At 47.0% G+C, this 25,339-nt stretch overlaps 1 protein-coding gene across 18 annotated transcripts in view; it reads right to left on the bottom strand.

Annotated features, from left to right (window-relative positions):
* AFDN (afadin, adherens junction formation factor) overlaps window positions 1–25,339 on the bottom strand; it is a 141,917-nt gene that overhangs the window by 81,652 nt on the left and 34,926 nt on the right. For 10 of the 18 annotated variants that reach the window (XM_043592748.1, XM_043592755.1, XM_043592752.1 and 7 more), the window contains exons 2-7: window positions 23,869–24,064; window positions 20,360–20,475; window positions 18,561–18,724; window positions 15,116–15,276; window positions 8,873–9,030; window positions 901–1,012 (exon numbers count right to left, since the gene is read on the bottom strand). In XM_043592748.1, coding sequence (XP_043448683.1) covers window positions 901–1,012; window positions 8,873–9,030; window positions 15,116–15,276; window positions 18,561–18,724; window positions 20,360–20,475; window positions 23,869–24,064 — 907 coding nt within the window. The remainder of the gene's footprint in view (window positions 1–900; window positions 1,013–8,872; window positions 9,031–15,115; window positions 15,277–18,560; window positions 18,725–20,359; window positions 20,476–23,868; window positions 24,065–25,339) is intronic. The other 8 variants (XM_043592750.1, XM_043592763.1, XM_043592766.1 and 5 more) reach the window with 3 other exon arrangements.

Here is a 25,339-nt window from a genome sequence, read left to right as displayed (position 1 = left end):
AAACCAGGAGGTCATGACCTGAGTTGCAGTCAACACTTAACCAACTGAGCCACCCAGGCGCCCCTACAAAGATTATTTTAAATCAATGACTACCCAAGCATATTACATGCTTGAAAAATACCAGAGCATCAGTTTAAGAATAAATGAATGCTTATATTGGTAACTAACCCTATGATCAGTTTACACACACACACACCCCACCACCACCACACATACACAAATACATACACACAAAAATGTTTTTAGTTGATCTGACTTTTATTTAATTCAACTGAATTAACTCAGAATTCAAAGCAATCTGACTTTATAATACAGTTCAATTTTAAACAGTCTAGAGAAAGCACTAAGCACAAGTGTACTTTTTAAACTACCAATGTACATTCAAGCACTGGTAGGATGAATTGGCAATAAATCTTTATGTCTTTACTACACAAAGGTCCCCCACTGAACGACAGTCAGCTTATCACGTGAAACTGAGAGCAAAATGAGACTTTATCAAAACACAGCTTTCAACCTTCCTGCTCTGAAACAATCAGCAGAAACTGAACAGTGAAAAGTCTGGTTTATTATCTGAAATGACCGAATTACTGACAATCTTTGGGGCTGCAGGTTACAGTCCCCCCTGTAATCAATCCGCCCACCTGGTCAGCACAGACAGGACTCTGGCTCCTCCTACCACAGCATGACAGCCCGCTCCGGGCCCACACCCCCGCTGCACGTGGGCTGAGTGTGGCCCTCAGGACAAGGGACCAGAGGAGCCATTCAGCAGGTCTAGGGAGGAGGGCATAGACAGCCACGCCCGTTCTCCTGCACCCCTGACAGTGTCACACAGCTGACACCTCAGGCAGAGGTTTAATGTAGCATATGAACGATTCTGTAACAAATAAAATTACCCTTTACCTCGGTCAGTTGGCCACTCCCTGAAGATCTGTAAAGGACACTCGTCATCATCGAGGATCGTTTCTTTAGCACCGTTTTCATCCGAATGCTGGGCTCCAGGAGGCAGCATAACCTGAAAGGAACAAATAATTAACTGTGACGACACCAGGATTCAGAAAAAAGAACCTCCTGTAAATAAAACTCACAATAGAATTAAACGGACCAAACCCTACCACCAATCCTCAAACCACCAATCTTCAAACCACCAACAAAGGTGGAGGAGCACTGCGGGGAAGCGGCTTCCGACACGGCTCAGCCTGCTGGCTGTGCCACGTCTACTCACTTGCCTCTCCGGCCCCCCAAAAAACTAGTTGAGTAATTGTTTTGTTTTGTTTTTTTTTAAAACAAACTCTTATGGAAGGACTGTACGTACTGGTCAAATTGTGAGCAATTTCCTCAGGAAAGATCACTCTACTGTAGCTCAATCTCCCTGGTCCCTAACCCACTTGTGCACTATCCGGTCATCATTTTTACAAAATAGTTTCATCTAAGGTGGGATCTCTCAGGATAGCCGTCACATAACTACAAAACAGAATGAATAGCTCTTTCTTGTAGATAATAGCTTTATGATTAAATTTAATCAGATCATTTAGATATACTACAGGGTTATTCACGCAACAGATGTTTTTAAGTGTCTGGTTTAAAATGCTGGATTCACGACGCTCTTAAAATTCATCATGCCATAATACTTTTTACTTCATGTTTTCATGGTAGTCAAACAGTTCTCTGAATAACTTGGGAAAGCCCCAATAATCCAGAGCAAAAATGAAGGGGACGGAGGCCCAGGGACCTCATGCACCTGCTGGATCGGCCCACCCTTCATTCAATTTGAAATACTAACACGTCACAACACGACTACAGAAAGTAAAATATGAGAAGCCAAGCCAGTGGCATCGGAACATTATTTTCAACGTCCAGTACTGCAACAGAGTTCTGTTCACAGGCCCTACCACCTAGATACAGCCTCACATTCACACACCAGATGGATGAGACTCTTGTGTAGAAGCCTACAGCATCTCCATACTGCTTCAGATTACCTTAAAAAGACAAATGCACTACAACACACCCTCTTGCTAAAGTAATTAATCTTTCCTCGTACTGCTTTGTACTCAATTTGGTATCTTGGGCTTAGAACACACAGTTCAGGACCTGACCTTCACTCCTCTTTTGCGTCCCGATCTTTGTCACACACCCTGGTAGATCCGGGCACGTAGAACTACTCAGAGCTCTCAGAGTAGGCCATGAATTCCATACTTCCGCAATTTCTTGGGCCTGAAGGCCGGTGACCCACTGGCCATGTCTAGCTCAACTACAGCTCCTCCAGGAGGCCTTCCCTGATTGCTCTCATTTCAACACTCCATGTTTCTTTTCTCATTCTTGGCTTCTCTGTAAGTTCCTTTAAAGACAGCTGTTGTTGATGGGGCGCCTGGGTGGCTCAGTCGGTTAAGCGGCCGACTTCGGCTCAGGTCACGATCTCGCGGTCCGTGAGTTCGAGCCCCGCGTCGGGCTCTGTGCTGACTGCTCAGAGCCTGGAGCCTGTTTCAGATTCTGTGTCTCCCTCTCTCTCTGACCCTCCCCCATTCATGCTCTGTCTCTCTCTGTCTCAAAAATAAATAAACGTTAAAAAAAAATTAAAAAAAAAAAGACAGCTGTTGTTTTTGTAACCTAGCAGAGTGTCCACCAAGAGGAACTTAAATATCTGTTGAATAATTAAACAGCTAGAACAACGATGAGTATGGAAGAGCTACATATCACGAAGCTAGCAAGATGGCAAGCCAAGAAAGAAAACAGGATTAAAACAATAATCACCTCCGTACCGCCTACGAAGCAGAATTTGCAAGGATGTGACAGAACAGAAAACCCAAAGCAGGAGACCCTCAAAAGAGATTCAAGTGACCTCAAAGAGGCCCGTCACTACAAGCCCAAAGCAGGCTTTTACAACCTCATGACCCCGATTAAGGTGCCCTTACACTTCTGAAGTTCATCCGTAAAAGTGCAGCAGAAATGAAGGAAAGGGAAAAGATGATAACGTTCATTACCATGTATTATATCGAATGCACCTTTACGCGGAACTGAATGTATTTAATGGTCCACGGTCCCCTGGCGGACACTTAAGCAATCCCAAGTACGGAGCACAGGTCAGGCCCCGGTAACCGAGCTCCTGCCCCGGGTGACCACAGAGTAGCAGGGGCGGGACTCCTACACTACCGACGTACCGACTTTATTCTGACCGGAACACCGTTTATAGCCGCTGCTGACCCCAAATATAAGGAGCGCGTGTCCAAATCCATCCTTATCCGTGGGCCCAATCAGGGGCTTCCCGCGGGTACAGCAGTTCTCACCACGCGCTCCTCAACGGAAGGCAAGGGTCTCCAGGGCCCAGCACTACCGCAGGGTCTCCTCTACTTCACACTTCACTGCCGGGAGAAAATGCACCAGAATGTCCCGGATCTTCAGGATTTTCCCTCCAGAGGGAATACACGATTACCTTGGCTACCTGCTCTCCCGACCTGACCCGAGGCACCCCCCCTCCTCAAAGTATGGTGGAATTTCAGGTCGTGATACAGTCTCTCTATCTATGAACGCTAATGGCCAGAAATCCAGTATAAAATATACTTCTGCACGTCTGGAAGCATGGTTTCTCCTTCGAATTCACCAATCCTAGTTCTTACTCTTCCCTGGTAAGACCAAAGAAACGAAAGAGCACATCAACACCAAACGCTCGTGGTCACCTATCTTCCCCACCCCACGGAGACACGAGCTTTGAGGTGTTTCGTCCCCATTCCCAATCATGCAGGATCACTGTGAAAAAGTGAAATACAGAAAAGCCCAAGGAAGAAACGAACCCCACTGTGAGAGAACTATTTTTACGACCACACTTTTGGCAATGATCTTCACCCATCTACCTCACGTAAGAGGCTCCCATCGGCATCACACGTGGTATTCCAAAGTCTTCCATTCCATGCCCTTCCGCTCATGTCGGCGGGTAGTGACCTGGAGCGTACCCTTCCCACGCATCCACCTTGCCGTATGGTCATGGACGCACACACAGGGGCTCACGTTGCTTCATTTTATTTTGTGGTAATTGTTTTTCCAAATAAAGGGTGTTTTATAAGACAGGTTTAATTCATCATGTTTCACAGCCACAGGTATTCAACGGTATGGATGGGCATCCCTTTAGTGATGGGTGCGGAGTCTGCTTCTTACTACCTGCTGTAACACACGGGAATGAGAACAAGTCCTCACAGAAACACACTCGGGAATTCACTAGCCCCTTGCTTTAGATAGACCGTAACACTTATCACCTTATTTATAAACACCATTCTCAATCTCAAACGCCACGTCCACTCTGAAGTGGGTGCTCCATAGGATGACCGCACAGATGCCCTCCAGACCCTCCTTCGCCACCACTGCTGGGATGACCTCCTGTGCCGGACTCTATTCTGGGAGCCTGGCTGGATCTTTCCCTTTCTCGGCCCACTCCGCCCATCTGGCTGGAGAATACCCTGCGGTACCTTTTTGAGAAAGGCTCAATGGGTGGTCAATTTGGCCTGACGGGTTTTGAAAGGTCTTCGTTCCGTGTACCTACCATTTGACAATCTGGACTGGAAACATTTCACTCTGAATTAGAAAGCTACATGTGTTCCAGACTCCGTGACCACTACTGAAATGACTGGCAGCAGTCTTGCCCCCAATCCTTTATATGCGGCTTGAATCTTTCTCCTCGGAATCCTTGTTTTCTTTTCTCTAGTTTTCTACAATTTCAAAATAACATGCCCTGGTTTGGATCTTTTTCAGTAACTGTACCATCATTCAGTGGGCCTTTTCAAACCAGCAACTCAAACCCTCCTGTTCTGGGAGATATTCTAGTACATTCCTTTGGTAACTTCTCTCTCTCCCCACGTCCTCTTGCTTTCTCTATCTGACCCTCCTTTAGGTAAGTGTTAGGTATTCTGCAGATCTAACTTTCTGAGCTTTTCGTTTTGTTCTACACTTGGCATGTTTCCTTCCCTTTATCTTTCACCCCTTTCACTGATACTTTTCTCCTATCCCTTATTTGCTTACATTTATAAACTTCTCAGGTCTGAGTGTCCCTTCTTACAGGACTTATTTGGTCTTATTCCACAGATACACGGTCTTCCTTGTTGTCCCAGTCTCTCGGTTTTTGAACACTTCCGTCTGCTTTCTGTCTTATCTCATCTGTGTTCTTTTGCCTGTTTGGGTTGGTCTTTCGTCTCAAAGGTGTTTCAGTGTCTGTTGAACCTTGGCCGTCCGTTCACGTTCAACAGCGAGTCACGAGAGAGCTCAAGGTGAGGGCCGTACGTACGTATGTATGCACGAGGATTCCTGCGAGGAGGCCTGAGTGAGGTTACTGGACCAGCGCTTCCACAAGTCAGTTTGCATACACATCCTTCTCACGTGGCCAGAGAGTGCCTTCTGGGAGAAGTCCTTAAATCTTCTGGCCGTCAGCATCCTGAGCAGAGGCTTCCGCTCCACCCTCCCACTTTCAGTCAAGACCCTTGCTGTGCCCTGTGTGCCCGTCACCCCCAAACACAAGGCCTCCTCCCCATCAGGTCGACCACAGCCTTCACACGGAGATAAGAGACAGCAGTTGGAATGGGAAGGAAATCTGGTGGAGTCCACTGCTTCTGGAAACTTTCAACCCAATATGATTTAGCTCCACTTTCAATGTGGACTCGGGAAGTGCTAAAGCAACTCATTCCTGGGTCCGCGTGGGCTCGTGACACGGTCACTAGCAAGCTCCTCCCTGGCGGGTTCTCTCCGTAGGCTTTCTGCGGCCCAATGAGCAGGACACCTGTCAGCTGCTTCTTCAGAAATTCACTCACAACCCTATCTTCCGCCATCTCTCCTCTCATTCTCTTCGTTCTTGAGCACTTACACAGGTTTTTATTTCTTTGTTGTCATTTTAATGGGAAAAAAAACCTGTTCTCTCATTTTCAGCTGACAATTCAACTATATTTATCAAACTACAAATCTACCAAACAGTTTTTCCAACTGAATATAACTTCTTAGCTTTTCAACAAAATTAAAAGGCATAAAACTCAAGAAACTCTTTTACTTAATTCAATCTAGCTAATAAAAGAGGTCTTAGACCTCTACTCTGAGCACTACAAAATACTACCGGGAGCACAGAGATCACCCACACAGAGGTGCGCTCTGTCCACAGCCTAGAAGACTGGAGACTGAGGACAGGGTGTCCCCTGACTTATCTAGAGTCCATGCAAATCCAGTCACAACTCCAGCAGGTTCTGTGCAGAAATGGACAAGCTGATTCTGAAATTTATTCAGAAACATAAATAATACAGAATAACTGAAGCAATTTTTTTAATTTTTTTTTTCAATGTTTATTTATTTTTGGGACAGAGAGAGACAGAGCATGAATGGGCGAGGGGCAGAGAGAGAGGGAGACACAGAATCGGAAACAGGCTCCAGGCTCTGAGCCATCAGCCCAGAGCCCGACGCGGGGCTCGAACTCACGGACCGCGAGATCGTGACCTGGCTGAAGTCGGATGCTCAACCAACTGCGCCACCCAGGCGCCCCTGAAGCAATTTTTAAAAGCAAAAACAGGGGCCCCTGCGTGGCTCAGTCTGTTAAATATCCAGCTTTGGCTCAGGTCATGATCTGACAGCTCATGGGTTCAAGCCCTGCGTCGGGCTCCGTGCTGACAGCCGGGAGCCTGGAACCTGCTTCAGATTCTGTGTCTCCCTCTCTCTCTCTGCCCCTCCCCACTCACGCACATGTGCACTGTCTCTCAAAAATAAATATTAGAAAAAATAAATAAAAGCAAAAACAAAATTGGGACTTATTTACCTGATTTTAAGACTTATTATCAATCTATCGATACAGTGTGGTGTTCACAAAAAGATAAAATACAGATTAACAGACTCCAGAAATAGAACCACACACACATATGGCCAATTGATTTTCAGCAAAGACGTTAAAGCACTCAACAGGGAAAAAAAGAAAGTCCTTTTAACAAATGGTGCTGGGTCAACCAATTATCTGCACCGGAAAAAATGAACACCTGCCCTGATCTCACACCAACAGATAGACGCTAACTTGAAATGGAACAGAGACCAAAACGTAAAAACTAAAGTACAAAACTTCAGGAGGAAACTGTTTGCAACCTCAAAAGAAGTAAATTCTTACAGAGAACACAAAAATAATAGAAGGCTTAAAAAAAAAATGTATTCTCTAAGGGGCATCATTAAAAAAATGAAAAGGCAAACCAAGCCACAGACTGGGGAAAAAACATTCACAACACATGTATCCTACAAAGGACTTAACACAGAACTATCAAGAGGGAAATTAAAACCGTTTGCCACACGGACATCCCATTATTCCCTATCAGAAAGGCTGATTCTTTTTTTGTTTTGTTTCTCAAAAGTATTTACTTTTGAGAGACAGAGCGTGAGCGGGGCAGGGGCAGAGAGAGAGGGAGACACAGAATCCGAAGCAGGCTCCAGGCGTCAGCCTCCGAGCCATCAGCACAGAGCCCGACGCGGGGCTCGAACCCATGAACCGCGAGATCACGGCTCGAGCCGAAGTCGGACGCCCGACCGACAGAGCCCCCCGGGCACCCCAGAATGGCCGATTCTTAAAGTAATTGACAGTATCAAACACAAATGAGGAAGTAAAGCAACCACAACGTGATTGAATTGCTTTGGAAAACAGTTTCAAAGTTTCCTAAAAAGTTACACATACACCTGCCACCCAGCATTTACTTTAGAAAACAGGTCTGTGAGGACACCTGCACACACATGCTCAGAGCAGCCTGACCGCAACCGCCCAAAACCCAACACCGGGAACAACCCGAATGTCCGTCAGCAGGTCAGTGGGTGAAAGCACCGCAAACCATCCATATAACGAAATACTACTCAGCAACCGGAAGGAAGCCAGTGTAGACACGCCCAAGCACGCGGCCGACCCTGAGCTCCCGGTGCCCAGTGGAGGAAAGCAGGCAGAAAGACCGCTTGCTACACGACACCATTTATGTGCAGTTCTAGCACACGAAACTAAGCGACAGAGAGCGCTATCTGGGCCGGAGACGGGGTAAGGGACTTTCGAAGGTGAAGGGGTGTTCCTGGGGTGGGGGGTCGGTACTGGGGACACCGCAGACTTTAAATGCGCACGGTTACTGCCTCTACTTACTCCCCAGTCATCTTGTGCGGCGGGGGCACTATGGCAAGTAATACATCACGGTTTCGTAATCAACTGCTAAGATGGGGAAAGGAAGGGATTTATTTCTTCTAAAAATCCACTGCCAGGACGAGATTTTGCCAGAGAAATCCCGGTAATGAAGAAGTCGGCATTTCCTCGTGACTGACTTAAGGGTTAAGAACTTTCCAAGTAGTCTGCCTCAGGAGAGAAAACCTGCTTGATCTCACTTAGTGTCAGCCACTCAGCTGTGAGGAAAAGCATCTCGTGGTCTCTGAGTACCAGGGTGAGAGATGCAGGCTTTATCTCCAAGACAGTCCGGCTACTAAACACACCGACCAAACGCTCGTTAGAGCAGCAAACTGGAGTCCACTTAAGAGTGGGACCGTCACAAGGTATCTCAGTGAAAACCTTAAGACGACATCATGAAAAAACACAAAGTCACCTATGTACACAAAATAAGAACTAAAGATATGTGTGTATAAAAGCGTGGACAGTGGTTATCCTTTCGTATTAGAACTATGGGTGATTTTATTGTCTTCACCTTTTGACACTTTTTCTTATGATAAGAACATGTATTACTTCTGTAACAGAAGGGGGATTTAACACAGGGTTTCCACGTATTACATTTTAAATGATACAGTGTGAAGAAAACCAGCCTACGCTGAACTTCACTCAAAGGCTATCTTGCCACTTGAACGAGAAGTGCCGGCATGTGTGGCACTGGTAGGTTCTGGCTGGGTAGTCACTTACCCGGGCGATGCAGTAATCTTTAGGGTTCTCCTTCTCCAGACCATATTTCTCTAGAGCCTCGGCCACAGCAAAGTCAGCGGGATCCGTGGTGGACAGCAGGATTGTCTTGTAGGGAATGTTCGGTTTTAAGCTATCTGCATAAATTCTCAGTGTTCCACCTGAAAAAAAACATTCAGACATCTCTGAGCACTCCTTTATTTTATCCCAGTAACCGAGACAGCTAACGTTTATGATCACTTTTAAAAAGGGCATCTAAGTTCCGGTTATAATGAATGCAACAATGAAATCTGTGTTCCTAATTCCATACTCCTTTCCTGTTAGACAACACACGTGAACAGTCACCTGCTGATCCAGTAGCACCGTATGCTGACTAGTCCTGTGCGACAGAACAGATCCTGTTCCCTCTTCAAGCCCAAGTAGTTCTCATAACGATGAACCCATTTTCACCATGGTTCAAAGATGAGAAAAGGAAGAAACTCCACGGTGTTCCGACAGTGCTGCCTGTCAACGATTTAGCACACGCGAACTCACACAGAGGCCCGTGTTCCGATGCTGAGGACGCAGCCATGAACAGTCCAGTGTCCTGGCCTTCAAAGAGCTTCTACTCTAGGTGTGGGGTGCAGGGGGTGGGGGGAAAGAGCGACAAGAAAACCTAAGATGGCGGCACGCGTTGTGAAAAACACAAGCATGGTGGTAAGAAACCAAGAGCTTCCTAAGCTCGTGGGACTGTTAAGCCTTCTCGAAGATGGACACCTGCCATGAGCCCTGGATGGCCAGCGGCGGCGACCTCGCGGCCACCTGAGGAGCTCTCTGGGCAGGGGGCGAGCAGGTGCTAAGGCCTTCAGCCGGCACAGGTCCGGAAGGCTCAATGGCCAGAGATGCACCCGAGGGAAGGCAGGGAAAATGCAGTCAGGCTGACCGAGGCCAGACCACGTGGGACTTCGCAAACCATGATCGCGAGGGCCTGGGTTTTACTCTAGCTGAAGTGGGAGACACCGGAAGGCCTCAGTTGCACGTGTTCCCCGTGCCACGTCGGGAGGCGGGCACAATGCCGCCGGTGCTCTCCTAAGCGGCTGGGCTTCCGGCTGAAGCAGAGCCGCAGAGGGGGACGCCATCCCAGCAGGGAGGCCAGCTGTTAAAGCGTGTGCTCCACTAGCCCAAGGTGCTCCCTTCTGACTTCATCGTGCCCTGCTGCCAAAGGCACATTCGGGGTAATTTATAAGGAAAACACGTACAAGAGAACGAGTAAGAACCATTTTGCAGACACAGGCAACCTGTCCGTACTGTGCCCATCAGACAACCAAGGAGCAAACCAGAACGCCTGTTCTGAAAGCTGATGAGAGGGCCTTGTGCCCTCCCTTAGGAGGCTACCAAAACATGCAAGTGGTCAGAAATCTAGTTTTTCTGAAAAACGTGGCATCTGCTTGAAGTCTAGACAAGTACTTTGCAACCCCAAGGTACAGACTGCAGAGAATCAAACACTTTTTGTCTGAAAAAACTTAAGGTCGGGGCTTCCCAGAAAACCATTTTCAAGAGTCAGTAGGGCTCCTACAGATACACAATCTCGAGCAGCATTTCTTCTAAGGGACACGCCACGATGAGGCGGCTGGAAAACTCAGGCTCACGTGGCCAAATTTCACTACTGGATGGGTTACTTTTGGCATCCGTTTATCCATCTACACCTAACTTGGTTTCAGTGTACCGAGTGTTGAGAGGGTCTAATTCAAACAGTTTCCGGTTTATAAGCCTAACACCGCACCATGGTGTCTTTGTCACAGAGGCAGGCACCACCCTCCGTGCTGAGGAGGAAGAGTGGAGCAGCTCAGTAAAATGGACTAAAACCCGTTTGCATCAATGTGCGCTTCGGTCTCTGATGAAGGCAGGACTGGAGACGAGCACACGGAGGCCCGCGCCTCTCCAGGACCCCAAGTGCGGGACCCCGGTCACAGCTGGCACTCCCAACACGGGTCGTGAGGACGCCGAGGCGGGAGAATTCCCACACGGGCGCCGACGGTGTCGCAGTAAGAAATCCGCGGCTGTAACTGGTGCTCGTGCCCTGTGCCACGCATCAGCTAGCTGAGACGCACGGGACGCTTCCGGGCCAGCTCCTCGGAGGACACCACAGAGCGCGCCTGAGTGCTTAACCGTGCTTTACAAAGCCCAGGGGGGAAGCTTCCTACGGGCCGAGTCCGATGGGCCGTGAAGGGAGTTCAGTCATCAGAACCGAGGGGGCAAACTGTCAGGCCGACAAGACAGGGAAGTAATAGACTGAGCGGTCACTCTCGTTACACTCACCTGCACGTGACCACATCCCACGGCTTCTACCGACAGGACAGGCTACAAGAATACATTTTTGTTTTTTTTAAGTTTATTTTGACAGAGTGTGCGCAAGCAGGGGAGAGGAAGAGAAAGAGAGAGAGAAAATATCCTCAGCAGGTTCCACACTGTCAGCACAGAACCCCAGGTGGGGCTCGACCCCACAAACCATGAGATCATGACCTAAGCTGAAATCAAAACTCAGATGTTTAACCAACTAAGGCCCCCCCCACCCCCGGCAACTAGTCACGTTATGTGATCACTTTGCAGTGTATAAAAGGGTTGAATCATCACAGTGTATACCTGAAACTAACAATGCTGTTTGTCAATTCTACTTCATTTTATTATTATTATTTTTAAGACAGAGTGCAAGCCAGGCAAAGGGGCAGAGGGAGAGAGAATCTCAAGCAGTCTCCATATTCGGCACTGAGCCCAATGTGCGGCTTGATCCCACAAACCTTGAGATCATGACCTAAGCCAGACGCTTAGCCAATAAGCCACCCAGGTGTCCTGAGAACATATTTTTCTAAGTCATTTATTAAAGACAAACAAAATAGCTGAACTTAATATATTTGACTGGTTAATATCAACCACAGCTATTTTGCTAACAATATTTAGGTTTTCAGTGTCTCCTGGAAGTCTGGATAGAAAACTATTCCTTCTACCCCCATCCCTCTAAAGCTCTACTTCTTAGATGTTCTGCTAGTTTTCCTAATTCCTTGGAGACTGTTTTGCTTCGTTTTCTCCTTTCACTGCCCAGTCCTCTTAACAGCAGCCTTCTCTTAAGTCTTCCCATTACCTACATACTTTCTACAAAAAGAATCTCACCCACGTCCAGTGACATTACCTGGCAACCATAAATTACTCCCCAACTTTCTCCCTGTATGGGACACTGCTGCCCAGTGCCTGGTCTAGACACACTGCCCTTCCAGCTCAAAACAGCCCCCCAATCACACCGGCACCTCAGCAAAACCTATCTTCCGCTCACAAACGTCCTCTCGTTCCAGAGCAGCAACACCCATCCCAGGAAAACGGGCGTTATCCAGAATGCCTCCCCTCCCGAGTAGAATCCAGTCTGCTCTGGGTCTGATAACTCCGCCTCTTAGGAACCTGGTTCACCCCTTTGCTCTCAGTGGCCGCGCTCAGAGACGGGTCCCCCGCGAGCAGCAGGCGCCCACTTCCAACGCGACTCCCTCAGATCCAACTTCTGCTCTGCTCCCACAGTCACCACTCCAATTTGAAGCCTAGGCGGAGTTAAAAGCTCTCTGAGGGGCGCCTGGCTGGCTCAGTCGGTTGAGCGTCCAACTTCAGCTCTCAGGTCATGATCTCACGGTTCACGAGTTGGAGCCCCGCGTCGGGCTCTGTGCTGACAGCTCGGAGCCTGGACCCTGCTTTGGATTCTGTATCTCCCTCTCTCTCTGCCCCTCCCCTGCTCGTGCTCTGTCTCTCTCAATAATAAATGTTAAAAGAAAAAATTAAAAAATAAAATACACACACACACACACCATGCTGGGTACATCTGCCTTAGGAATTATTAAAGCACATTACATTTTTAAGAAGCAAACCTCTAAAATCAGAAACAAAATAAAACAAATATAAGTCAATATGGAATCAAATAGGTGATTTCCAAACACAGTAATTTTTTCTCTTTTCAGATTATTAAAATTCTAGTTAGTTAACATATTTGGTAACACTGGCTTCAGAGGTAGAATTTAGTGCTTCATCACTTACATGCAACACCCAGTGCTCATCCCAACAAGTGCCCTCCTCAGTGCCCATCCCCCACCCACTTGCCTCGGTTTCTCTATCCTTAAGAGTCTCTTAGGGTTTGCCTCCCTCTTTCTCTTCTCCCCTTCCCATACGTTCATCTGTTTTGTTCTTAAATTCCACGAGTGAAATCATATGGTATTGGGCTTTCTCGGACTTATCTCGCTTAGCATAATACCCTCCAGTTCCACCCATGTTGTTGCAAATGGCAAGATTTAATTCTTTCTCATCACCGAATAACATTCCCCTGTATATATACACGCTACATTTTCTTTATCCATTCATCAGTCAGCAGACACGTGGGCTCTTTCCAGAGTTTGGCTGTTGCTGACAGTGCTGCTAGAAACACTGGGGGGGATGTGCCCCTTCAAATAGCTGTGTTGTTGTTTTTTTTATCTTCCAAAGAAGATATCCAGATGGCTGACACACGAAAAGATGCTCAACATCACTCACCACCAGGGAAACACAGATCAAAACCATGATGAGATACCATCTCACACCTGTCAGGATGACTAAAATTAATAACCCAAGAAACAACAGGCATTGGCGAGGATGGGGAGGAAGAGGGACCCTTATGCATGCACTGTTGGTGGGAATGCAAACTGGTGCAGCCACTCTGGGAAACTATGCGGGTTCCTTAAGAAGTTAAAAGTAGGGGCGCCTGGTTAAGCATCCAACTTCGGCTCAGGTCACGATCTCGTGGTTCATGAGTTTGAGCCCCACGTCAGACTCTGTGCTGACAGCTCGGAGCCTGGAGCCTGCTTCGGATTCTGTCTCCCTCTCTGCCCTTCCCTGGCTTACACCCTGTGTGTCTCTCGCTCTCAAAAATAAAAAAAAGTTAAAAACAGAACTTCCCTATGATCTCGCAATCACACACTAGATAGATATTTACCCAAACTAGTTAGTTATTTGACAATATCACCTTACAAGATACACTCACAAGCAAGTTTCCCAAGAAGCTTCAAATTTTTTCACAATCATACTGTTGCTAATAACAGTATCACGTTGCTTTTTCCTGTAATAAATCGTAATGTCAAAATAAAACAATTAGACATTACTGGTGTCAGGTGGAGAGAATTTGTCCTAAGAAAGGCTAGATTGCCTGAAACCGAAGCACTAAGAAACACCTACTAGAAGTCAGCTAGCTCTGTCCGCTGAAGAGGGGGGCGAGCGAACACTAAGCAGCACCAGGGAGCTCTCCGAGCAACCAGAAAGAGCAAGCATTTGTAAGAGAAACAGCCACCTTCCTAGTCTGGGGCAGCACGTTTCCAAGGTGAGCCTCGGTGTCCTGTCACGCAGGGAGACTCCCCAAGACCACTGGGGACACGTCAAAGCCTCAGGTGCCAGGTGGAAGAGACCCTTGCTGTCTCAAAGTGACAATTCAAGAACCAGTAAGGACAGTAACTGCAACAGACGGAAAGACACTGACGACTTTTAACTCCACAAATTCGTTAAAAAGCTCACAACCACTGCTCACCTGTGGATGCTGGTACGGGAGGTATTTCTGCCCCGCTCCCTCTCCCCCCAAAAACCTACCCCACCTCCTCCCCTAACCAAGGAAGCAGAGCCGGAGGAAAACCAGGGTAAACCTGGACGCAGTCGGCAAAATCCCCAAGACAAATAACCCGGGTCTCCACCGCACACCAGTAAGGACGAGAAGCAGGAGGGCACACAAGAGGAAAGGGAATCGCAGAACGAACGCCAGCCCGACCAGGTGCCACCTGCAGGTGCTATCTGGATCCCACGCCAGGGAGGGATCGTCGGAGGCTGTCAGGAAGAAGCCAACGACGACCAGACAGTCTGAGGCCCTGGGGGAACTGCCGCCAAGGCTTCGGTAAGGGGCAACAGTGCCGTGGTTCCTTTCTATTTCCCAGGACCCTTCACCTTCGGGAAAGTGCACGGACACAGAGGATGAAATACCGAGAAATCTGCGAAGCGGCGCCGATGTGGGAGCAGAGAGGAGGCCGGGGCGGTCGAGGGCGGAGGCCGGGTAACAGGCCCACGGGGGGTTCGCTGCATCTCTCTCTTGTGTTGTGCATACTCGAAAGTTTCCAGAACCCAAGAATTTAAAACAAGAGCTGCACCGGGGAGGAGGGCCTGACCAGACCCATCGCTGACCGCCCGCCCGAGGCAGAGCGACCCCGCCCCGCGCACGCGCACCTGAGTCCGGCCGCCCGTCCGAGCTCCGGAACTCCTGCATCCGCCTCTCCAGCTTCTGCTGCCGCCGGCGCTTCATGACCACCTCGGGGTTGGAGATCGTGCGAGTGAAGCTGGTCTCGGGCATGTCTTTGTAAACCTCGGCGGCCAGTCGGGAATTCTCGCTGCAAGAAAAAGAGGCGCCAGCGGCGTCCGCTCAGGGTCGCACGGGAAACCGCTCCGCCGCAGTCACACAGCGGTGACGGCGGCAGGTGCTCCCCGGCTCGCTCCGCAGCAGGCCAGGGTCTGCACGCACTGGTACCTGGTGCCCGTCGATCGGGACTCTGGACAACCCGGTCCCTCTCGACGCAAGCTAGTCCACGGAGGAGAAACGGATCATTAACATCTTATAGCGAGTAGTAGCCCAATTGCTGTGCATTCGCTAACCAGGCTAGAAGAAAAACGTGCAAATTACACACGTCTGGAATTTCCACCAGTGTTTTCCTAAAAATAGACCAAATGAGTGACAAACATTCCAACCACAAGAAATAAAGAACTGAATATACTTTTAGTAAAATGCTCTTAAAATTATGGTAAATCTTGAACTCTAACAGCATGATTTTTGAACTAAAAGATTTCACATTCACTTTCTTGAAGGTAAATTTTCCTAAGAAAATTGCCCCAGCGGCTCCTCCGACAAGCAATCAACTGTCCAGAGGGCAGAGTTTTTGAAAACTGCATATTCAGGTAAGGCAGATAAAAGACTCAATTTCAATAAATACACTTTAAGAGGTCATTTTTAATCCTGAAAATCATTTAATTAGGGGCGCCTGGGTGGCTCAGTCGGTTGAGCAACCCACTTCAGCTCAGGTCACGATCTTGCAGTTTGTGACTTAGAACCCTGTGTCAGGCTCTGTGCTGACACCCCGGGGCCTGCTTCAGATTCTGTGTCTCCCGCTCTCTCTGCCCCTCCCCTGCTCATGCTGTCTCTGTCTCTCAAAAATAAATAAACGTTAAAAAAAATTTTTTTTTAATCATTAAACAATCAAGCTTTGAATCAACCAAATTGAACTTAAATCATTTTAAGTAGCTCATTTTCTTTTTAAATTTTGAGAGAGCGAGCATGAGCACGCATGCGTGAGCACACAAGCAGGGGAGGGACAGAGCAAGACGAATTCTAAGCTAAGAGCAGAGCCCGCCTCAGGGCTCAACCCCACGACCCATGAGATCCTGAACTGAGCCAAAAATCAAGAGTTGGACACTTAATCAACTGAGCCACCCAAGGTGCCCTTAAGCAGCTCATTTTCTTAACACAAACGATGGATTACTCCATAAACGAAGCTAATTGGATAGGACAAACCGTAGCGTAATTTTCAAACTTTCCTTTTGATATTTTTCATGTATAAGCAACATAAACAATTTCTATTGTGTAACTATGCTAAACAGAGCTCTACTGTGTAGGTAATACTATACTCAACAGCTCATGTTCATTACACAGGCCTCGCTGTCTGACAGATTAAGATATAAACCCACTTTGATGCAATCCAAAATGGGCTCAATTCCACTCTAAACATCATTAACAAATGGTTAATAATCCGCAATATATACAGAATACTTAGTATCAAACAACAAAGACAGACTTGGAGAAGTTGCTACAACACAAGGTAAATGGTTAGTGAGTAAATGGTTAGTGATGCGTGGAAAGACAGCTACGCTGTTAATGACAAAATAAACTGGAGTTTCTCGAAGTATTGTGCACTATGAAGAGAGAGAGTAGGAGGAAGCGAGGAGGCTCGTGGGCTGTGGAAGATGCCTCCAGGAGCAGCCTGGCCATGTACGTGTCCCGGGCTGTCCCTGAGCCGCTCTTCCTGAGTGCTCCTTAAGGAGGAGTCCCCGGAGTTGTGAGCAAGGACGGTCACAAGAGTTACTTGTAACACCAACAAACCCTGTGAACTGCCTACAAGTACAAAACAAAGAGGGCTGATGAAATCAGTTTTGGGAAACACTGCAGGACAGACTACTACATAATCACTTAAATTACTTTACATTTTTGTGAAAATATATACTTAGGAATATATGTATGTATTTATGTGATAGATTTTAGTGGAAAGAGGTCATGTGGAAAGCTCTAGTTTCAAAAGCCTCTGATTCCGCTTAAAAACTCTACATAAACGTATGAAGTGTACATATTTGCGCACCAGACAAACCACGTTTCCTTCTCGGCTCCTGGGACGACAGGTGACTCTCTCCCCCTTTCCGAAAAATCTGTGTTCTGACTTTCTAAAATGAACACCTGTTACTTCAGCAATAGAACAGCACAGAGGCCACGATGCAGGCACCACGGAGGCGAGGAGGGACCTAAGAGGGACCATGATACCCTGACGGCTACATGAAGGGCCAGCTAATGTGAAAACTGACGGGTCTCCACCGAGATCTTGCACCTAAGGGGAAAGGTCAGTATCTTCTGAGGTGTCTTTTCTGTTATAATCAAAATGCAAGGATCTCCCTTATTCCATCAGCTCTGAGGTCAGAAGCTCAAATTCCTTTAGTCGGGGAAGTGCAACCCTGGTGGGGCCAGAGCCAACAACACAGTGCAGCTGAACCTTAAAAGGGCACAGCTGCGGGGCACCTGGGTGGCTCAGTCGGTTAAGCATCCGACTTAGGCTCAGATCATGATCTTACGGTTCATGAGTTCAAGCCCCACATCAGGCTCTGTGCTGACAGCTCGGAGCCTGGAGCCTGCTTCAGATTCTGTGTCTCCCTGTCTCTCTCTGCCCTGACCCCACTCACACTTGGTCTCTCTCTCAAATGTTAAAAAAAAAAAAAAAAAAGGCACAGCTGCTCTTCTCACTGGTCCTGCCAACCCCTGATGAGGTGTTCAGTGTATTTAAGAAACCACTGCCGGGGCGCCTGGGTGGCTCAGTCGGTTAAGCGTCCGACTTCAGCTCAGGTCACGATCTCACGGTCCATGAGTTCGAGCCCCGCATCGGGCTCTGGGCTGATGGCTCAGAGCCTGGAGCCTGCTTCCGATTCTGTGTCTCCCTCTCTCTCTGCCCCTCCCCCGTTCATGCTCTGTCTCAAAAATAAATAAACGTTAAAAAAAAAATTAAAAAAAAAAAAGAAAAGAAACCACTGCCACCTTAATTTAAGGACCAAAGGAGGGGGGAAAAAAAAAAACACCCAGAAATGAAAGGCCCAAAACGAAGAAAACACTGACAATGGTATGCTAAGAATAATACTGTTCAGCAGGTTGATTACCTGAGATTAGCAAACCCAGGGAGAGGGGTCTGCCCCTGCCAGCCAGGAACCTGGTTAGGGGAGACCCCTCAGCTCCCCTCAGCACAGAAGAGCCAAGCACCCAAGCTCATTTCTTAACTGACACTTGTCCTTCTCACAGTTTATCTGGTAATTTAACGAGGTCTGCTTCATTAAATAGGACAGAGACGGAGACGTTTCCAGAATTACTTACAGGTCATCCCCTTGGAAAGGCCGATCATCTTTCTCAGATGCCTGCCTCACTGCCTCTTTCTCTCTCTTCTTTTTCTCCTTCTTCTCTTTCTTGGAGAGAGTTCTCTTGAAGTTCTGGATAACACCTTCTTTCTCCTGCTTTTCAGGTCCATTGCTTTGAGCCTTCTGATAAAAGTAACATCATCACTAAGGCAGCTGTCGGCACAGAATCACAGAAAGCACTCTCTGGCCTAGCTGACTTCCTCTTGATTACAGCCAAAACCCAGCTCCCGAGACAAGGAAAGGTCTGGGGAACGGAGAGGTTCTTTATCTTGACTGGGCTGACGGCTACAGGCGTGTATTTACCAAAACATACACGTTCAAGATCTCCGCATTTCACCACGTGTATCTTTTACCTCAATTCAAAATGAATATGCATGCAAGCAAGCAAATGGAAAACCAAACCCAGTAAAGAAAACCGGAGTGGGACTCAGGAAACCAGATTTTCAATAAATAAAATTTAAGTTACACATACTTTTAAGTTACCTTAAAAAAAAAAGGAACCTAATCAAAATAGCTAAGTGTTTAAATCACTATCTACTTCATACGTGATTTTTCTAACCTTAAAACAAATATAGGAGTAGCCATAAGAAACTGGCTTTTTGGATGCAAAACTAAGCACTGTTTGTGCAAAACTTTGTATCTTCTTTTCCAGATCTTATTTGCTTGCTTACTCTTAATTTACAACTTGGCCTGCGAGCAGATGACACAGAGACAAAAGTTTTTTTTATCTAATTAATAGGTTGACTGTGAACATTCGAGACTAGCCAAGAAAGGTTCCTGTACTGGGAACTAAACTGCCCTCCGCTTCATCGACGCTGGCGCCCCATCCTTGCCACCAGCTACGCCCGTGCTGTCCTCACCCGAACGAGGGCTCGGATGCCCACGAATGAGCCTCTCTGGCCCACAGTGGGGCACTCAGCTGAGGTCAAGGTGCAGAGATGAAATAAAACACGGGCCAGAGAAGAAAGAAGAGAGATGCCCGTTATTACTTCACAAGAATCTGCCACAAAAGCAACAAGCACTACAGCAGAGAACAAGAAAGGCCAAGAACACTCCTCAACGTGGAGCACCCACGTCACAACACCATGAAACTCTTGTGTCCAAAAGGGAGTAATGGCACTCGTGTCCCAACCTGTTGGGGACTTTTCTCTAAGTGTTCTTGACCTCTGCGTTTGCTACCACTTTGTTTCACACAGAAATTATCGTTATTTTCCAGCTTGACCCCTATTCCATAGTGTTCCATGGAAAACAACCAGCAGCACAGGAGCTCCGGACACCTACTGCCTGAGAAAGTTTTAGAATCACTCAATTAACGTTAACCCAAGAAAGTCTACATACAACACGGAAAAGGTTTTCACTGTACCTTATGAAGTTGTATCTGAAAATTCACACATAAATAGGTTATTAAAACTTTACTTTCCCTTCTGATTTTTATTAAAACAGATTTAGACTTTATAACTTGGTAAAAAAAAAAAAACAAAACAAAACTGGTGGTTACTTCATCATTAAATCTCTTAATAACAAAAGCTGACATAACGCTTCTTTGGAAAAGTAAAGGGCAACATTAGGCATTATTCAGTGAAACAGGATGAAACAGAGAAGCAGGGTTCTGTTTACATTTTCTCCTGCACGAAGGGTCATTCAGGTCATTTAAGAAGAGAAGCAAAAAGTGAAGCCCTTATCACATTCACATGACACGTGTGTTTCGGCAACCCTGGGCCCGGGACACTGTCAGCACGAGACCTGGACGGAACGTACCTTAGGAGGAAGGGCATCGTTCTCATTCTTGAGAACGAATCTGCCCTCTCGATCGTCTTTATTCCAATTCAACTGCACAACAAGGGGTTTCTCATCTACATCCAATCTTCTTTCTTCTTCAGATAATGAAATGAAAAAAAATTAAGTCATGGTTACTTAACAGCACTAGCTAATAAAACGTTCTGACATACGTTTCATTTCCTCGACATAAAATCCCTTATTACCACCAGTACTAACAGGCTGAAATGTAATCCAAAATAGCAAGCGGGAGTTTTAATGATCTACTATTGTGTTGGTACTAGAACACGTACTACCACGTACCCAATGCCAAACACTGACCAGGGATGATTTCCTTACAACATTTAGAATCCAGTTGGGAAAAGAGAAATGCACACGAACTAGAAGAAAATAGAGGGCTCCGCGAAGCCTCCCTCTGTAAACCATCTCCTATGCAGCTGGAGGCTAAAAGAGTAACGTTAAGAGGACACAAAGTTCCGCTGACCTCCGTGACAGCTCCTCACAGGCCCGGGAGCGAGTGACCGTGGTGCTCGCCCTCCTGGCTCCTTCCGATCCTCCCACGCTCGCCACCCAGCCCTCAGGTCACCTAGAGATGCCACCGTCCCGTCCCTCGGTTCCGACAGCGTGCCACTACGTTTAGCGTGTTCCTTCTCGCTTGAGTTGTAATAAGTCCCGGGGCCCACAGAGGGGCTCCTGCAGAGCCCGCTCACCCGGACCACCTACCGCAGCCTGCAAGGAGGTCTTTAGCAAACACAGGAGACAGAGGCCAGCTGAAGAAGTACTGTGGTCAAGGAAGCAGGAGTCAACAGGACAGACTTAAAACAGAGACTGATAAAGACTTTTAGTAAGTACCACACGCAAGCAGATTATAAGAATACAGAAATAATAAGCTCTAATTTGTTTTATGAACTGAAAGAATGAGAGATGAAAAATCAGAGCAATAAACGAGGGACTGGATCAAGAAGTTTGAAACTGATGCTACAAACCAAAATTACCCAGTTTTTCTTGTCGCAAGATTTGTACTCTATCAAAATCCTTCACGTGCATTTTTTAGAGAGCTAGTTTTAACAACAATCAAGTCTAAATCATAAAAGTAAAACAAAACAAGGGTGAGCCATTCTAACGTGCGTGTGGCAAACCAGGAAACGGAAGTACAGTCAGGGTCCCTACTACAACTTTGTAGCCTGAAGACACCTTTCCGCCTCAGTGGGTTTTGTTTGTTTGTTTTAAAACAGCACAATTTTTGGAAAAGTATTTTCCAATTGAGTTCACCAAGGAATCCTACCCACAAAAAGGGTAACGGTGGAGTTTCCCTGGTGGTGGATGTGCGCGTTGGGCCCAGAACTCAGCCCTCGGGAGTGGCGGTCTCCAAACACGCACCAAGGCTCCCTGCACACTCACTGAGGAGCCTTTTCAGTTTTCAGGGGAACAAGTCACACCCGCCGCGGTCCCTCCCCCTGGCAGCGCCCCAGACCTGCCCGGAGAGGGATCGAGGGCCCCGCTCCCCACCCGGGGGCCAGAGGCACACAAACCCCATCAGGCAAGAACGGTCATTAAAAATGGAATGAAAATTGTACTTTTTCCTTTCATTTTCTGTGCACTATTTTCCAAACACGTACCAAGTTGTTAGCGCATAAACAGTCCATAACTTGTCTGAATCTAACTACTCAATGAAACGAGCCCCGCCCCCGACGCCCCTAGGGCTCTAGGACTTGAAAGCACAGAGGGCAGACAGAGGGCTCCTCCTGGCGTCAGGGGCACAGGGGGAGCCCGCTGCTCCGAGTGCAGGCGTGCGGATGGCCACAGCCACACGGTCCCGGTGCGCCGCTCACCGCGGGTACAGAGGAGACCGCCTCCAGGCACCTTCGCCGAGTTTTCACCTCCTTACCGCAACACAGTTTGCTTTTTAATTAAAGAAAATTTTAAGGAAAAAGTTGTAGTTTCTTCTCAACAACCTAGTTATAGTGATTCTGAGCTAAAGGAAAAATTCAACCTCAGAAAAACCATCCAAAATTAAGGTTATCCTCTATCATCAAATCTAGCTTTGGTGTGGCTTATGTAGTGGGATCTCCTCATAATGTTGAAAGAGTAACAAACAAATACGGCCTGTATCTCCTACTCTCCAAGGGAAAAGTGTTTGGTCATACCTGAATTCCATGCAGTACAAGAATTCTTACCCTATTTCAAATATACAAAGAAAGCTGCAATTTTGAAGTCAAGACAAATAACGCATGTTCAAAGAGTGTTTCTGGATGGAATTTAACAGGTATTTAAATTGGGTTTGTGCTATATATGTAATCCTTTAGTTGTTGCATTAATTGGAATCTGTATTTTTAAAAAAATTTTTTACATCTATTTTTGAGAGAGCATGAGCAGGGGAGGGGCAGAGAGAGGAGACACAATATATTTTATAGGGGACTCTATATTTCCACAGCACTCATTAAAAAATGTATAAATTTCTACATCTCTAATGTTTGTTTTCGAAGAGTGAGCAAGCACACACACGAGAGTCAGAGAGGGGGGTTGGGGCGGTGGGGGGGGAAGGGGGGGAGAATCCCAAGAAGGCTCCATACTCAGCGCAGAGCCCAACACGGGGCTCGAACCCATGAACTGTGAGATCATGACCTGAGCCAAAACCGAGTCGGATGCTCAACCGAGCCACCCAGGCACCCCAAATTTCTACATTTCTAATCAGTCCAACTTAAATTGCCATCTCATATGTAGGATATTTTCAAAAATTTCAAACATTAAAACAAGGAGAAAGGACTACATAAGTTTCCCCAAGATACCCTAAGTATTCCAAATAAGGAAAATATACAATCTCACATTACAAAAATACTCATTTTTGTAAGATTGAGGATTCATGCCCATAATATTTTAACCGGATTAAATTGTAGTATCATAATCTACACATAAAAGTTACAGGAGGGGTGCCTGGGGGGTTCAGTCGGTTGAGCGTCCGACTTCGGCTCAGGTCATGATCTCACCGTTCATGGATTCAAGCCCCGCGTCGGGCTCTGGGCTGATGGCTCAGAGCATGGAGCCTGCTTCTGATTCTGTGTCTTCCTCTCTCTCTCTCTGCCCCTCCCCGACTCATGCTCACTTTCGCTCTCGAAAACAAACATTAAAAAGTTAAAAAAAAAAAAAAGAAAAGTTCCGTGAACTAGTTCTCCAAAAGCAAGTAACATACGGTTTCATCAACGTGTATGGGCGCCTAGATCCACTGGCGAGTTTTAACGATGAAACGTCACGCTAGTTCTTTGAAGAAAGTAAGTGTACAATACATCCATCCTAACTTCCACCAAATCTAACTCCCGGGATCCTGTCTGAACGTTTCGCAGACGCACAAACACCCCCCAACGTCCCCAGGAAGAGAAGGGCCAGCGGCAAAGCAGTGCTGTGACAGAGATGCGCTCTGCACACAGGAGTGGTTCAGAAGTTGTCTACACAGCAGAGGCTACCCCGCCAGTACCCCGTGTGTGCACACTGACCTCCGCTGACGTGGACTTCGTAGAGGGAGTACTTGGGGGACGACAGCATCCGCATGTCAGGGCGGAATTTCTCTGCCAGCGTCTCGATCACGTCTTGCGTGGTGGCCGTACTAGAGACCCGAATGCATTTTGTTGCAAAGTTTCCAGCAGCTTTATCTTGAAAATAAAATCTCATTACGCCATGAAACTCCAAATCCTAAAGGAAAACAGAAAGAAAAAACATTCTAAAATAAGATTCAATTTCTAGAATACAAAGTCATTCACCATCCTTAAAAGATGTTTCATTACTGCAAACATCTGAGACAGAAACGGAGAGACAGGGTTTAGTCTTCAAACTGAATCACGTGACTTGGGACAAGTTATTTACAACCTGGGCCTTACTGGTCTCACGTATACGACAATGGCCGTGGAGCAGCTGACATCAACGACAGCTAATATTAATGAGTCTCCAGCCAGTGCCAGGCACACCCCGACACGCACTACTTGGCTGTGTCTTTAGAAGGACGCGGGTTAGCAGATTCACTACTAAACTCTGTTTTCAAGACTCAGTCATTGAAACACAAAGTTTAAGGATCTTGCCCAGTTATGCAGCAAATCACAGTTAAAATCCAGACCCACAGATCCCCAAAGTCCATGCCTAGCAATCCCTGAGGTCCCGTCCAGCCTCAAAATCATAAAGCCTGAATGAAGGGACGACTCAAACCACAAAGGAAAAATGTTAGCCCCAATTCTAACATGAAAGTGAATAGATGGAAACTCTTAGCCTTTGCAGAATCGAAACTAATTTTCATATGAACTACTGCCCAAAATCAATGAACACGGTTTTTCTCAAAACCGGACTTCTCGAGATAAATACGGTGGGTCTTACAAGCAAGGGAACTGTAACGTGGTCTGGAGCCGGAGCTGTGCAACTACGGGATGCCCGTTCCCGTGATTTCTTTTCCCTTTCTGGTCAATTAAAATGCAGGTTATTTCAGTGAAACTCCCGTCAGCTTCCAGGCCCTCTGCTATAACCCAAGACTCAGAGGTTCGTATCCCACAGGCTGAACCACTACATCAGAGAACCTGGGGGACACTGGACCTGGGGATACAAGGGGGCAAGGTCCTGCGCTCCTGTGTACCCCACTGTTTCCCCGAACACAAGAGAAGCACAGCTCCAAACAAACTTCCAAGCAGCGTTCCACCTCGTCTGCCCTCACTGCCCTCAGCACCACTGACAATTCTTCCCTCTTCTCGCCTTCCACACTGGCACATCAAGTCATTCCACCCTCAAAGTGGAAAGTCATTCCATCTAGAATCCACCCACAGTTTTGTTAAAAGTCAGATCAGGTCACTCCTCAGCTTTACTCCTGGCGATGGCTTTTCTATGGGCTCCAAGCCCATCACAAGTAAGCTTTTCTGTCCTCCCGACCTGCTCACTTAATTCTTCACTAATTAACTATGACCTAGTAATTATAACAATTACGGGATA

Source organism: Prionailurus bengalensis, chromosome B2, assembly GCF_016509475.1.
Source record: "Prionailurus bengalensis isolate Pbe53 chromosome B2, Fcat_Pben_1.1_paternal_pri, whole genome shotgun sequence".
NCBI lineage: Eukaryota > Metazoa > Chordata > Mammalia > Carnivora > Felidae > Prionailurus > Prionailurus bengalensis.
This window is presented reverse-complemented; position numbering and strand designations above follow the sequence as displayed.